A 14,886-nucleotide genomic window follows, 5' to 3' on the forward strand; every position below is an offset into this window, starting at 1 on the left:
CCGCGGTTCAGGGGAGGCCTGCTCCCGCTGTCCGCGGTTCAGGGGAGGCCTGCTCCCGCTGTCCGCGGTTCAGGGGAGGCCTGCTCCCGCTGTCCATGGTTCAGGGGAGGCCTCCGGAATCGTCTCTGAAGTGCCACCGGGCTTGTTTATGATTCTGATACAGTCCTGGTTTCCTAGTGTAACTAGAAGCTAATGACCTGGGAAGTGGTGGCTGAGTTGATAGACTAAAATTTAGACTGTCTGTTTCTTCTAAAATGTGGAGAACGTGTTTCAACAACTAGAGGAATTAAAAGTACATTTTGACTTATCTCTAGTCAGCGCACCCAGAGTCATAGTAGAGCTTCTCTGAGTAGGAGTGGTCCCGCATTGCTTGTGTCTCCTGTAAACATTAAACAGGGCTGTGGACAGGTACAAGTAATACACTAATTATTCCTAACTTAGAAAAGGGTAAGGACAATGACAGAGTACCTAGCTCTGTTTCTAGTGCAGATGCTGTACTTGCACATTTTTCTGGATATAATCTGTGCATATGTATATTAAGATGTATATTTTTTGTGCTGGTATGGGACTGGAACTCAGGGCTTTGTGATCTGCTTGGCTTTTTTGCTCATGGCTTGGCACTCTACTACATGAGCCCTGCCTCCAGTCTGACATTTATACTGTTTAATTGGAGATAATCTCTTGGACCTTTCTGTCAGGCTTGGCTTTGAACTGTGATCCTAAGATCTCTGCCTCCTGAGTAACTAGGATTGCAGGCACTGATTATAGTTACTTTAAAATGCATAAATATCTACTTGATTATAAAAATTTGCATTTTGTTATTTTAAGATGAATACATGTATATGCATTTATTTTATACATATGTATGTTTCTGTGTAGTTTGCTGTTGAGGAAATAGGTGTTCATTAATCACAAGTAACTCACTGTTTGTAAGTTTAGATCTTGGCATTTTGTTTGAATGTTTCAGCTGAAAAGCCCTTTTTCCAAAAGCAAGACTGGCCAAAGCAGTTTAGAAAGCGTCTGTTCTATTTTTATGGCTTTTGTTCTGTTGCATAGAACTGTAGTACCATATGCGTGGGCTTCTGTTGAAATAGCTGAGCGCCTGCTCTCTGCTCAAGATGTAGGATGCAGTTCTGGGGTTGGCTAGCTCATCAAGCCTGGCATGCTTGGAAGGCCTAGTAGTCATTAAGAAGTAATTGAGAGCAGGGAACTGGTGGCTAATGCCTGTAATCCTAGCTACTCAGGAGACTGAGGCTTGAGGCAGGAACGTCCATGAGACTCTTATCTTCAATAAACCACCAGAAAACCAGAAGTGGCACTGTGGCTCAAGTGGTAGAGTGCTAGCCTTGAGCTGAAGAGCTGAGAGACAGCACCCAGGCCAGAGTTCAAGCCCCACAACCCATGAAAAGAAAAGCAGCAATTGAGGGGCTGGGAATTTGGTTTAGTGGTAGAGTGCTTGCCTAGCATGCATGAAGCCCTGGGTTCAATTCCTTAATAACACATAAACAGAAAAAGCCAGAAGTGGTGCCGTGGCTCAAGCTGTAGGGTGCTAGCCTTGAGCAAAAAAGAAGCTCAAGTACAGAGAGCGCTCAGGCCCTGAATTCAAGTCCCAGGACTGGCAAAAAAAGAAAAAGGAAAGAAGCAATTGACATTTGCCTTTGACACTTTCTCATTCATCTTCAGAGTCTCATCTCATTTTCCTCTGCTTGTAGTTATTCATCCCTACTGTTCTAGAGCAGGGCTGTGCAGGGACAAAGCTATGCCCTCATGAAGCTTTCATCCTAAGGAGGGTTGTGGATAGTAAGCAAGATAGATAAATAAAATACATAATAAATAAAATAAGTAAACATGTTAATAAAACATGAAAAGGATCAGCAAAGCAGGGAAAGGCACTAGGAAGTGTCAGTATTGATGTTTTGGACAGGATGTTCAGGGAATGTCCACTAAGATGATGGCTTTTGAGTAAAGACTTGAAGAGAGCCGCATGTATCCTATGAGGCTATATGAATAAGGGTGTTTCTTATATTGGGGGAGGGGGGTTGCTAGCCTCCCTGTGTGAAGACTAGCAATTACATTGGTCTCTTGTTGAAAACTAATTGTCCATAGTACATAGATTTATTTTTGTGTTCCTGATCATAGTCCACTGATAATGTATGTCAATCCTATGCCAGTACTATACAGTCTTGATTACTGAAATTTGTACCAGTTTCAGTTAATAAAATGTGAGTTCTCAAACTTGGTCCTTTTCAGGATTATTCAGCGATGTAGAGCCCCCTGCATTTTCATATCAGTTGTAGAATCAGTTTGTCAGTTTCTACAAAGACGCCCACTGGGATTCTGGTTGAGATAATATTGAATTTGTATATTAGTTTGGAAAATGATGATGTTTTAAGTCTTCCCGTCCACCAACGTTGGCAAACATTATTATTATTATATTATTATTATTTTGTCAGTTGTGCTGCCTTAACTCTAGGCTTGGGCGCTGTCCCTGAGCTCTTCAGATCAAGGCTGCTGCTCTACCACTTGAGCCACCATTCCACTTCCAGTTTTCTGGTAGTTAATTGGAGATGAGTCTTTGCTGCCCTAGCTAGCTTTTAACTGTGATCCTCAGATCTCAGCCTCTTGAGTTGCTAGGGTTATAGGTGTGAGCCACCAGTGTCCGGCCAAAGGTTTAAATTTAGAACAACCTGCTCTTGTTATAAATTTTTTTGTTCATAGCCAGCACTTTACTATTTGAGCCATGCCTCTACTTCCAGTCTTTTGCTGGTTAGAGATAAGAGTCTCATGGATTTGTCTGCCTGGCTTCAAACCACAATCCTCAGATCTTACCTTTCTAAGTAGCTAGGATTAAAGGTGCTACCACTGGCACCCAGCTCATTTTTAGCTTATTTTTCTTCTGTTCTCTCTCTGTCTCTGTCTCTGCCTCTCTGTCTATTTTTGAGTGTTAAATCATTTCTTCACTTGTAGACTATCTAAAAACAGGCAGGCTGTACTTTGTCCACATCTGGATTAAAATGTATTAGTACTGCTTTTTTACATTTTATTGGGCAGAATTTTTTGTGTTGTTGTTGTTGGTCATGGGGGCTGAACTCCGCCTGGGTGCTGTCCCTCAGCTCTTCAGGTCAAGCTACTAGCACTCTACCACTTGAGCATCACTTTGGCTGAGGAGTCGAACCCAGGGCCTCATGCATGCAAGGCAGGCACTCTTCCACTGAGCCACCTTGCCAGCCCCTGGGCAGAATTTTTATGTTTGTATATCCATGCCTATTTGTCACAATGATAGCCTTTTTCACAAGTCATAATTTTTTTTTCTTTTGTCAGTCGTGGGGCTTGAACTCTGGGCCTGAGCACTGTCCCTCAGCTCTTCAGCTCAAAGCGAGTGCTCTACCACTTGAGCTACAGCGCCACTTCCAGTTTTCTAGTGGTTTATTGGAGATAAGAGTTTCACCAACTTTCCTGACCAGGCTGGCTTTGAACCACGATCCTCAGATCTCAGCCTCCTGAGTAGCTAGGATTACAGGTGTGAGCCACCGGCGCCCGGCACAAGTCATAAATTTATATTTTTTTTTCCACAGCTGGAATAAATACTGTTATTTCTTTTTTACACCTAACTACAAGACCAATCTGAGTAGGACTGCAACTGTGGTAGGAAGCAGTTTGCACTGCTCTGGTGTGGGCCGCTGGGTCTGCTGCTGCCTCAAACAGCAAGTCTTCCGCTATTGTTGCATTGCTTCTGGGTTACAATATTAAGTTCTTAAAGCATTTAAGTAATTTTCCAAATTTATTAGTACTGCTTTTTGGAGAGCATTTTTTGGCTGATCTTTTTAACTATTAAAAAAATTATACAAGTTACACATACGTGTCATGGAAATATTTTCAGGCAGCACTGAAAAAAAGCAGAGCTTTCCTCCCAGTTGTTTTAGTCTCACTTCCTAAAAAAAATCACTTCTATCTTCCTGGATTTACAAACGCAGAGACAGGCTTGACATACGTCCTTTCTGTTTACACAGTTGATAGCACTTTTCCGCCCACTTAGTAAGTTGTAGATATTGTTCCATAGTAGTACATATAGTCCTTAGTAATTGCTATGTAATATTATAGAAGTATTTTTTGTTGTTGTTGTTGTTTTGTCAGTCATGGGGCTTGAACTCCAGCACCACTTCCAGCTTTTTCAGCTTATGTGGTGCTGAGAATTTGAACCCAGGGCCTCATGCATGCAAGGCAAGCACTCTACCACTGAGCCACCTTCCCAGCCCTAGAAGTAAGTTTTGTTTAGTTGTTGTGGTGGTGGTGTTGTTGTGCTGTCCTCGGGGCTTGAGCACAGGGTCTGAGCACTGTCTGAGCTTTTTTGCTCAAGGTTAGTACTCTAACACTTGGGTCACAGCTCCACATTATTGGAGTCTCAGGGAGATTCCTGCCCAGGCTGGCTTTGCACTTCAGTTCTCAAACCTCAGCTTTCTGAATAGCTAGGATTACAGGTATGAGCCACTGGTGCCTGGCAGAAATAAGTTTTAAAAGATGTTTTGGAGATGTATAGGGAAAGGTCTCTGCTTTGGTTATGTGTTGGTGATGTAGCCTCTCTGTCTCCATCCTTCCACGTGGCAAGTCACATGCTAACCCCCCTGGAGCGGGCCCACCCTCCAGATGGTTATTCCTACTCACACCAGCGGGAGAAATAAAAGGTCTCTTCAGTGTGGTGTTATCTCGGATCCCCACAGGTGCTACGGTGAGTGCTAGAGATAACAGGGCCAGTCCTGGAGTCTCTTGGGAGCTATTAAGGAGCATAGCATTTCTGTCTAGCCTTAAGCCTCAGAACCAGAGCCCTCATTCACCAAGTTGGGCTGTGTGTCCCAGCTCGGGCCGAGGAGTGGTGGAGAGAAGCTGAGGAGCTCGGAGAGCTCCCTGTTGCCTTGGGTGTGCCAGCTCTGTTTTATGCCCTGAGTCTCCAGCAGTGAGCATGACCTATGATACAAACCCTGGAGAAAAGGGGTGGGGGACGGGGTGTGCATTTCTGTTGAGCTGGTGTGCTTGACCAGAGCTGAGGGACAAACCATGTGGGATGTGTGGGCAGGGCCTGCCGGAGAGGGTACAGACCAGAGAGGTTAGGGAGGTTTTGGGTGTGTAGATGGGCTGTGTGCACCAAAATAAGCTTTAAATTACAGGTTTTTAAAAAATATATATAGTACTGTTTTTTTATTTGTTTTTTCAAATTCTTTATTGTGACTAAGTCATTACATAATTTCCGAAATTTCACAGTATTGTGGGATAGTGATGCTTAGTTAAAGTCACAAACACATTCTAACTTTCATGGGGCAAATTGTCTATCATGGTCTATAACATTTATGAGTTCTATGAGCTTTGCAATACAGTTATTTCTTCCACATTGGGTGGTATGTACATTTGTTTTGCATAGCATCAGCTGTTCCCTCTTTCCCACTTGTTCCCTCCCTCCCATCGCTGCCATTGAGTTGCTTAGTTCATTTTGATCAATGTCCAGTGCAGCTGATGGGTCCTGCTGTTGTATGTTTTTCCTGGTTCCCTCTAGTTCTGGGTCGTCCTCCTGGTTTCCCTCCAGTGTGCACATATATACCATATATGTCATCAATAGCATGGGGTTATTTAGTAGTGATTCGACCAGATGAGTAGAAGTCCTTTGTTTCTTAAGTCTTTGTTTCTTAATTTTGTCTTATCACCTTACATTTTGGATTTAACATCCACTTATCAGGGAGACCTGATTTATTTATTTTTTGTCAGTCATGGGGGCTTGAACTCTGGTCCTGGGTCCTGTCCTTGAGCTTTTCAGCTCAAGGCAAGTGCTGCACCATTTGGGCAACAGCACCACTTCCAGTTTTCTGATGGTTAATTGGAGATAAGAGTCTCATGGACTTTGCTGCCTGGCTGGCTTTTGGACCATCATCCTCAGATCTCAGCTTCCTGAATAGCTAGGAGTTACAGGCATGAGCCAGCAGTGCCCAGCTGTTCTCTATTTTTGTGATAGTCTGTTTTCATGTTTTTGACAGTCAGATCTTGGTAGTCAATGCAGGTTTGAAGTAAGACCATGCTTTTGTGTTGGAAGGATTCCCCAGACTAGAAACTTGGAGTTCAAGAACGTTTGGGACTTTTCCTTGATGCTCTTCCCAGAAGGCTTTACCATTTCTACTTTTCATCTTTTGGTTTTAGCAATTTAAGTTTAAAGTAAGTCATCTACTGGCTCAGAGCTTTGATGTCAGTGGTGATGTTTCTTTAACCTGTTCTACGGAAGGCATTGACTTATCTGTTCTTTTTTGGACTCTTTGTGGACCCCTGTCTGGTGTGGGTACATGCTGATCACTAGTGATGCAGATGTGCTGTGATACTTATTCTAGAGTAATCTGTCATCCCTGGGACAAAACCCAAAGTGGTGCTAACAGAGTCTAGCCAAGGGCCATTGGTTACTGAGAAGGCTTCTTCTCTGTGCTCTGGAAGAGCTGGGCAGAAAGCAGCATAGTGAATTCTTATTTTTTCCTCCTCCTCCTCCTCTTCCTCCCCTCCTTCCTTTCCCTCCCCTTCCCCCTTCTCCCTTTTCTTCTTTTTGCCAGTCCTGAGGCTTGAACTCAGGGCCTGGGCACTGTCCCTGAGCTTTTTTGTTTTTTTTTTTGTCGGTGCTTGAACTCTGGGCTTGGATGCTGTCCCTCAGCTCTTCAGCTCAAGGCGAGCCTCTACCACTTGAGCCATAGCACCACTTCCAGTTTTCTGGTCGTTTATTGGAGATAAGAGTCTCACGGACTTTCCTGCCTGGGCTGGCTCTGAACCGTGATCCTCAGATCTCAGCCTCCTGAGTAACTAGGATTACCGGTGCCCGGCTGTCCCTGAGCTTTTGCTCCAAGCTGGTACTCAACCACTTGAGCCATAGTGCCATTTATGGTGTTTTCTGTTTATGTGGTGTTGAGGAATCGAACCTAGGGCTTCAAGCATGCTAGGCAATCACTCTAACACAAAGCCACATTCCCAGCCCCTGAATTTTAATTTTGTTTGTGAGATTGGTGTACTGTCTTTAGTAGTCAGAGTTTAATAAAGTTTGGCTAAGTCTTGTGAAGTAAGTTCAAGGTGGCTGGCCTTGAGAGATGGGCCACATGGTTTATTGCTAATGGTCTCTTTTTGGGGGTTGGAAGTGTAGCTTGTGTGGTAAGGAGCCTGCCAGTGAGTGTAAAGTGTCAGACAGCGAGTTCGAGTCAACCCAGTCTCAGATAAAAAAAACTTCTGGTTTATCTTATATATGAGAATATAGAGGACGTATAGATAATAGTTTTATATGTATGTATATATGTGTGTGTGTGTGTGTGTATCTCAGTTAGGTATTAGATAGATATTTCATAGGCCTAGCTAGATCTTCGTCAGGCATATAGCTAACTAACGTAGAGCTGTTTTTTCTTTCTTTTTTGTCAGTTGTGGGGTTTGAACTCAGAGTCTAGGCACTGACCCCAAGCCTCTAGGTGCTCAAGGCTACCACTGTACCACTTGAGCCACAAGGCCATTTTGTTTTGTTTTGTTTTATTTCTGGTTTTTGATTAGTTTATTGGAGATAAGAGTCTCACAGGGACATTTCTTCCCGGGCTGGCTTTGAACCATGATCCTCAGATCTCAGCCTTCTGAGTAGCTGGGATTACAGGTGTGAGCTACCAGTGCCCTGCTGGCTTATTTATTTATTTATTTTAGGGTATGAGCTTTTGTGTTCAAGGCTAGTGTTCTGCCGTTTGAGACACAGTTCCACTTCTGACTTTGTTAAAAATAAGAATCTCATGGACTTTCCTGCCTGGGCTGACTTAGAACCAGAATTCTCAGATCTCAGCCTCCTGAGTAGCCAGGAGTACAGACATGAGCCATCGGCACTAGCCTGGCAGTCCTTATTTTGGAAGGTAGATGAGAACAGTTGCTATGGGCAGCCACACCCAATTGCTTATGCTGGCTGTATTAGCTGAACCCCTTCAGTTGCAACTGGGAGAATGAATCATACCTTCCAGTCTACCACCTTCAGAAGCAGAGACTCCAGTCAAGAAGGTTCTGCTTGGGCTGGGAAGGTGGCTCAGTGGTAGAGAGCTTGCCTTGCATGCCTGAGGCCCTGGGTTCGATTCCTCAGCACCACATAAGCAAAAAAGAAAAAAACCGGAAGTGGCACTGTGGCTCAAGTGGTAGAGCGCTAGCCTTGAGCTGAAGAGCTGAGGGACAGCGCCCAGGCCCAGAGTTCAGGCCCCACGACTGGACCCCCCCAAAAAAAGAAGGTTCTGCTTGGATTTGGTGTTGCTGAAAATCTAAATCATTAATACTTCACTTTTTTTCCTTTTTCTTTTTGTAAATCAGTTGCAGGGCTTAAACTCAGGGCCTGGGCGCTGCCCCTGAGCCTCTTTCTGCTTAAGTCTAGCGCTCTACCACTTGGGCCACAGCGCCACTTCCTGTTTTCTGAGTGGTTTATTGGAGATAAGAGTTTCTATGGACTTTACTGCCCAGCTTGGTTTGAACTGTGATCCTCAGATCTCAGCCTCCTGAATAGCTAGGATTATAGGCATGAGCCGCTGGCATCTGCTTTCTCTTAACTTTTTTTGATGGCTGTATTAATGTGGGTAGAATCTGATCTACTGTAGCAGAGTTGTTTGTTTGTTTGTTTGCCAGTCCTGGGTCTTGAACTCAGCACCTTGGCGCTGTCCCTGAGCTGCTTTTGCTCAAGGCTAGCACTCTACCACTTGAACCACAGAGCCACTTCTGGCTTTTTCTGTGTATGTGGTACTGAGGAATCAAACCCAGGGCTGCTTCTTGCATGCTAGGCAAACACTCTACTACTAGGCCATATTCCCAGCCCTGTATCAGAGATTTTAATACAGTAGTCTTAAGAAAACATTTATTGATTATTATTATGTAGTTGTACAATAGGTTACAATTCTATGTCAGGTTATAAGTGTATAGTGCTTTTTGGTCAGTGTCATCTCTTCCTTTGTTCTTCCCTGTCTCCCCCTGCGATCCTTACTTACGTAATGTACATTGAGTATAACAACTACCTTTGCTCACCCTTCCTCCCACCTTTTCTGTTCCCCCGACTTGGCTCCCCTCAAGACATATTTCCACTTCCTGTTTCCTAAACAGTACTTAGAGGAACTATGCCTTTGGATTCCTCTCATAAGTATATCCTTTAGTTTATGTGTAATGCATTGAGCCCTGGATATGTTATCGTGTATAGTTGTATTTTAAATCTAGTTTCAACATATGAGAAAAAATATGTACCATTTGTCTCTGTGAGCCTGGCTTACTTCACTTAATATGATTTGTTCTGTTTGTCCATTTTCCTGCAAATGATGTAATAATATAAGTAAAATCCCATTGTGTGTAGGTACCACATTTTCTTGATTCACTCATCTGTTGTAGGGCATCCGGTGTTTCCGCGCTTGGCCATTGTGAGTAGTGCAGCAGTGAACCAGGATGTGCAAGTGTCTGCCGTGTCCTGGCCTGTAATGCTCTGGGTGGATCCCAGGAGTGGTGCGGCTGGGTGATAGGGTAGTTCCATGTTTAGTATTTTGAGGAATCTCCAAACAGCCTTCCAAGAGTATTTGTTCTAGTTTACATTCCCACCGACAGTGTAATATGGTTCTTTTTCCCCTACATCTCTGCCGGCATTTGTTATTGTTTGAATTATCAATGCTGGGCGGAGCTTGTTGGGGTGAGATACAATCTCAGTGTTGTGATTTGCATTTCCTTTATGGCCACAGATGTTGAGCATTTCCTCATGTGTTTCTTGGCCATTCTTATTTCTTCTGAGAAGTCTTTAACTTTTTTGTCCATTTATTGATTTGTTTATTAATTTTGGAAGAACGGGGCTGGGAAGGTGGCTCAGTGGTAGAGCGCTTGCCTTGCATGCATGAGGCCCTGGGTTCAATTCCTCAGCACCACATAAGCAAAAAGAAAAAAGCCGGAAGTGGCGCTGTAGCTCAAGTGGTAGAGCGCTAGCCTTGAGCTGAAGAGCTGAGGGACAGCACCGAGGCCCAGAGTTCAGGCCCCATGACTGGACCCCCACCCCCCAAAGAATAAAAATAAAAATAATTTTGGAGGGTTAGTTTCTTGAGCTTCCTTGTATTTTGAGGGTATTAGTTCTCTTTTCTTTTTTTTTGGTCGGTCGTGGGACTTGAACTCAGGCCTGGGTGTTGTCCTTGAGCATTTGTGCTCAAGGATAGTGCTCTATCACTTTGAGCCACAGCTCCACTTCTGGTTTTGGGGTGGTTCATTAGAGATAAGAGTCTCACAGACTTTCCTGCTTAGGCTTTCTTCAAACCATGATCCTCAGGTCTCAGTCTCCTGAGTAGCTAGGATTACAGGTGTGAGCTACCAGTGCCCAGTTCTCTCCCCGCCCCTCTCTTTCCTCTCTCTCTCTCTCTCTCTCTCTCTCTCTCTCTCTGTGTTTTAAATTTTGTTCTGGGCCTGGGGCTTGAACTCATGGCCTGGGAACTGTCCCTGAGCTTTTGTGCTAAAGGCTATATTCTACCACTTAAACCACAGCTCCTCTTCTAGTTTTTTTGGTATTTACTTGGAGATAACAAATTTCAAGGTCTTTTCTGCTTAGACTCGTGTTGAACCAGGATCCTCAGATTTCAGCCTCCTGAATAGCTAGGAATACTGGCTTAAGCCACCATGTAACTGTTCTTTGCTATGTAGAAACTTTTTAGTTTGAGTCCCATTTATGTAGTCTCTCTCCTTAACTCTGTGCCCTGGACTCTTAAAAAAGTTCCTGCCTATGCCAATAAGTTCTAATGCTTCTCCTACTTCATCTTGCAGGAGTTCCCAAGTTTCAGGTTTGATGTTGAGGTCCTTGATGCACTTTGAGTTGATATTAGTGCATGGTGACAAATAGGGATCCAATGTTAGTTTTCTACAGGTGGATGTCCACTTTTTCCAACTCTATTGAGGACGCTGTCTTTTTTCCATTGTATATGTTTGGCTACTTTGTCAGATATCATGTGATTGTAAGTATACGGGTTTATTTCTGGGTCTTCTAATCTACTCGATTGGTCTTTGGGCCAGTTTTTATGCCAGTACCAAGATGTTTTTGTTATATAGCTCTGTAGTAATGTTTGAGGTCTGGAATTGTGAAACCTCTAGTATTACTTATTTTGCCTAAAATTGCTTTGGCTGTTTGAGAACTTTTGTAGTTCCATATGAATTTTTGTTTTTTTTTTCCTCTATCTTGGCATTTTGATGGAGATTATGTTGAACTTGAGGATTGTCTTTGGCCATATTTATATTAATTCTACCTATCCATGTACATGGGAGGTCTTTCCATTTCTTTGTGTCTTCTTTGATTTATTACAGAGAACATTTTATTTTCATTAAAATGCAGTAAAATGTGCTCTTTTTCAATGTAGAATTCTATGACTTATCCCAAATGAAAAAAGCATGTGATTGTCATAATCAGAATTTAAAGAAGTTCCTTTACCCCACCCCTGAGCTTTCCATGTCTCTCGTTTTGTTGGTTATGGGGCGTGGACTTGGGGCCTGGACACTGTCCCTGAGCTTCTTTTGCTCAAGGTTAGCACTTTACCACTTAAGGCACAGCACCACTTCTGGCCTTTTCTGTTTATTTGGTACTAAGGAATTGAACCTAGGGCTTCATGCATGCTAGGCAAGCACTTTACCATTAAGCCACATTCCAGCCCCATCACAAGACATCATGAGGATGTCAGGTATTGGTGGCCTGAGCTTCTGATGGCCATTTATTCTGTTGCTTTGCAATTTTTCCATTCAATTTATCTGTATAACATGCTGGGTATGAGGCATGATTGTTCTGATTAGAAGATGATGAAGGAGGGAGACACCCAAGGAAAGCAAGTTAGACAGGAATTACACGTCACAGTGTTCTACTGCATCTGTGGGACTAGGTCATGTGTCTGTAGCTATATGCCAGGATGCCAGGCACAAGATGACTCGGTGTGTGTGTGTGTGTGTGTGTGTGTGTGTGTGTGTGTGTGTGTAAACGTACACACTGGGGCTTAAACTCAGGGTCTCACAATCTTGCTCAACTTTTTTGTTCAAGACTGGCTCTGCCACTTGACTACACCTCCAGTTCTGACTTTTTGCTTGTTAATTGGAGAGAATAGTCTCTTGAATTTGCCCATCCCTGCTGGAGATCCTCAGATCTCAGCCTCCTGAGTAGCTAGGTTTACAGCTGTGAGTCACCAGTGCCCTGCTTTTTTTTTTAAACTGAGATTTGAACTCAAGGCCTCATACTTGCTAGGTAGGAGCACTACCACTTGAGCCATACCCCCAATTCTTTTTGCTTCAATAATTTTTCTAATAGGGTCTTGAGTTTTTGACTGGGTTAGCATGGAGGATGACCCAGCTATTTATGCTTCCATCTAGCTGGGATGACATGCATCTACCACCATACTCAACTTGTTGAAATGGAACGCGGGTCACATAAATTTTTTGCCTAGTTTGACCTTAAACAGTAACCCTCCCAATCTCTGCCTTCTAAGTAGCTAGGATTGCAAGTGTAAACCCCCATGTCTGGCTTGGGCTGAAGGGCTTTCTAACAGGAATAGGGGTAGGGCATGTGACTTTAAGGAGCAAATAATGGGGTTTTATGGATGACCAGTATTCTGCAATATAACTTTTCAATTAAAAAAATCTCTTCTTGCTAGGCACCAGTGGCTCACACCTGTAATCCTAGCTACTCAGGAAGCTGAGATCTAAGGATCGAAGTTCAAAGCCAGCCTGGGCAGGAAGGTCGGTGAGACTCTTATCTCCTGAACCACCAGAAAACTGGAACTGGTGCTATGGCTCAAGTGGTAGAGCATTCACCTTGAGCTGAAGAGCTGAGGGACAGCGCCCAGGCCCAGAGTTCAAGCCCCATGACTGACAAAAAAAAAAAAAAAATCTTTTGGAAAAGGGTGTAAAGGGAAACACACTAACTGGGCTGCTGTAACCATGAATTCTTCCCTGAAAGTGATGTTCAGGCCCTGGTTCCTTCCTCACGGCGAATCCCTGCCTGATCTTGGCTCCTAGTTTCCCCTTTTGGAGTTCTTGTTTATGTGTGTTCCCCTATGGCCACATGTGGCCATATTTTATTTTCTGTGCATTTTTAGAAGCCTGAGGATTGCATTAAGAATAGTCACAGTGCAACCTAAGTTTTTTTTTTTAATTTCATTGGTATTAGAATTTTTCCTGTTCTCTCCCCCTTCCCAAAAAATGATGAACTTAATGTTCTTCAGTTTCCTTGTTCCCTTAGTATCCCTTTTGTATATTCCTCTTCTGCCTCACTTTGAGTTTGAGGCTATCTGAAGTCATAGGTTGAATGGGAAGGAAGCACTTTTTAAAAATTATTCTTTTTTGTTCTGGGTGGGGCTTAGACTCAGGGCCTGGGCATGTCCCTGAGCTCTTTTTTTGCTCAAGACTGGTGCTCTACCATTTTGAGCCACTGCACCACTTCTGGTTTTTTGGTGGTTTATTGGAGATAAGATTCTCAAGAACTTTCCTGCCTAGGTTGTCTTTGAACTGTGATACTCAGGTCTCAGCCTCTACGATTACAGGTGTGAGCCACTAGCGCCCTGCTGAAGCTTGACCAGGCTGTTCATTCATGTCTTAACAGAAGCTTATTTTTTGTTGTGTGGGGATATAGAAGTGACTAGCCACTGCCTACACTGCAGGGAGGCTATATTGTATGCTAACTGAAGTCAGTCAACAGTGCAGTTTTTGAGAAATGAAGACAGGTTGATACATACATAGGTATATTGTGCTTCATTGAGTTGATGCCCCATGTAATGTAACCTGTACTATAACTATCTGTCCTTCTGAGAAAGAAGAAATGTCCCTAATTCACGTGACATGCTATTGGTTGTAAGAAGTGTAGTGGAGTTGACCTACAGAACAACTGTGAATTGGTAAAATGAAGTCAGACACTTTTAGATCTGTTACTTCCTGTCTTTGTGATGGTGGTCAGCTCATTCTTGGCATGTCAGTCTTTAAAATGGGGAACATGAGCTGCTTTTGTGGCATTGCCTGATTTTTTTGTGGTGTGTCATGGTTAGGAAGCCCTTGGGGAACCCATCGCTGCCTCCCTGTCCAGATTCTACCCTCTTCCTTGTATGGAGTGTAATGGTCCATTACAAGAAATACTGATTGAATGGATAGGATGTAGAAGTAAATGAAGCAGGTAATTCCACACATCTTCATTTCTTTTCCCTTTTGTCTTTTTTGTTTTTAGAAAGAAGGAACTTGCAGCCACCAAAAAAGACCGGGTGAATCATTGTCTGACAATATGTGAAAACATAGTGGCACAATCTCTCAGGTAATTGTACTCTGAACTTTCTGTTTTTTTATTTTTTTTTTTGTTTTTCTGGGTCGTGGGGCTTGAACTCTGGGACTGAATGCTGTCCCTCAGCTCTTCAGCTTAAGGCTAGCGATCTACCACTGGTGGTTTATTGGAATAAGAGCCTTGCACTTTCCTGCCCGGGCTGACTTTGAACTGCAGTCCTCAGATGTCAGCTTCCTGAGAAGCTAGGATTAAATGCGTGAGCCATTGGTGCCCAGGGAATAAAAACTGTATGTGTTGCATCTTATGTCACCAGTTGCTTTTAAGAAATACTTTAAAAATGCTGGGTATGTTGTGCACACCTGTAATCCCAGCAGTCATGCTGAAGCAAGATGACATCAAGCTTGAGCCCATAATTGACAGACAGCTGAAAGAGGTCTTATCATAAAGAAATTAACAGAATTATTTATCCATATTTCTGGTTGTATAATAAGACTATTCAGACAGTGTAGTGAATAATATTTTCTTTTTATAATCTTATATACAAGAATTACAGCCAGTATGGTAATTAGATAACATGTTTGTATTTAATTAGCACTCTTTTTTTTTTTTTTGGGGTC

General features: G+C 43.2%; 1 protein-coding gene across 1 annotated transcript in view; it reads left to right on the forward strand.

Annotated features, from left to right (window-relative positions):
* The window catches only part of Htt (huntingtin), a 116,213-nt gene that overhangs the window by 1,428 nt on the left and 99,899 nt on the right, over positions 1-14,886 (forward strand). Inside the window, exon 2 of the mRNA XM_013023885.1 lies at positions 14,219-14,302. Coding sequence (XP_012879339.1) covers positions 14,219-14,302 — 84 coding nt within the window. The remainder of the gene's footprint in view (positions 1-14,218; positions 14,303-14,886) is intronic.

Source organism: Dipodomys ordii, unplaced genomic scaffold (genome assembly GCF_000151885.1).
Source record: "Dipodomys ordii isolate 6190 unplaced genomic scaffold, Dord_2.0 Scaffold71, whole genome shotgun sequence".
NCBI classification, from domain to species: Eukaryota; Metazoa; Chordata; class Mammalia; order Rodentia; family Heteromyidae; genus Dipodomys; species Dipodomys ordii.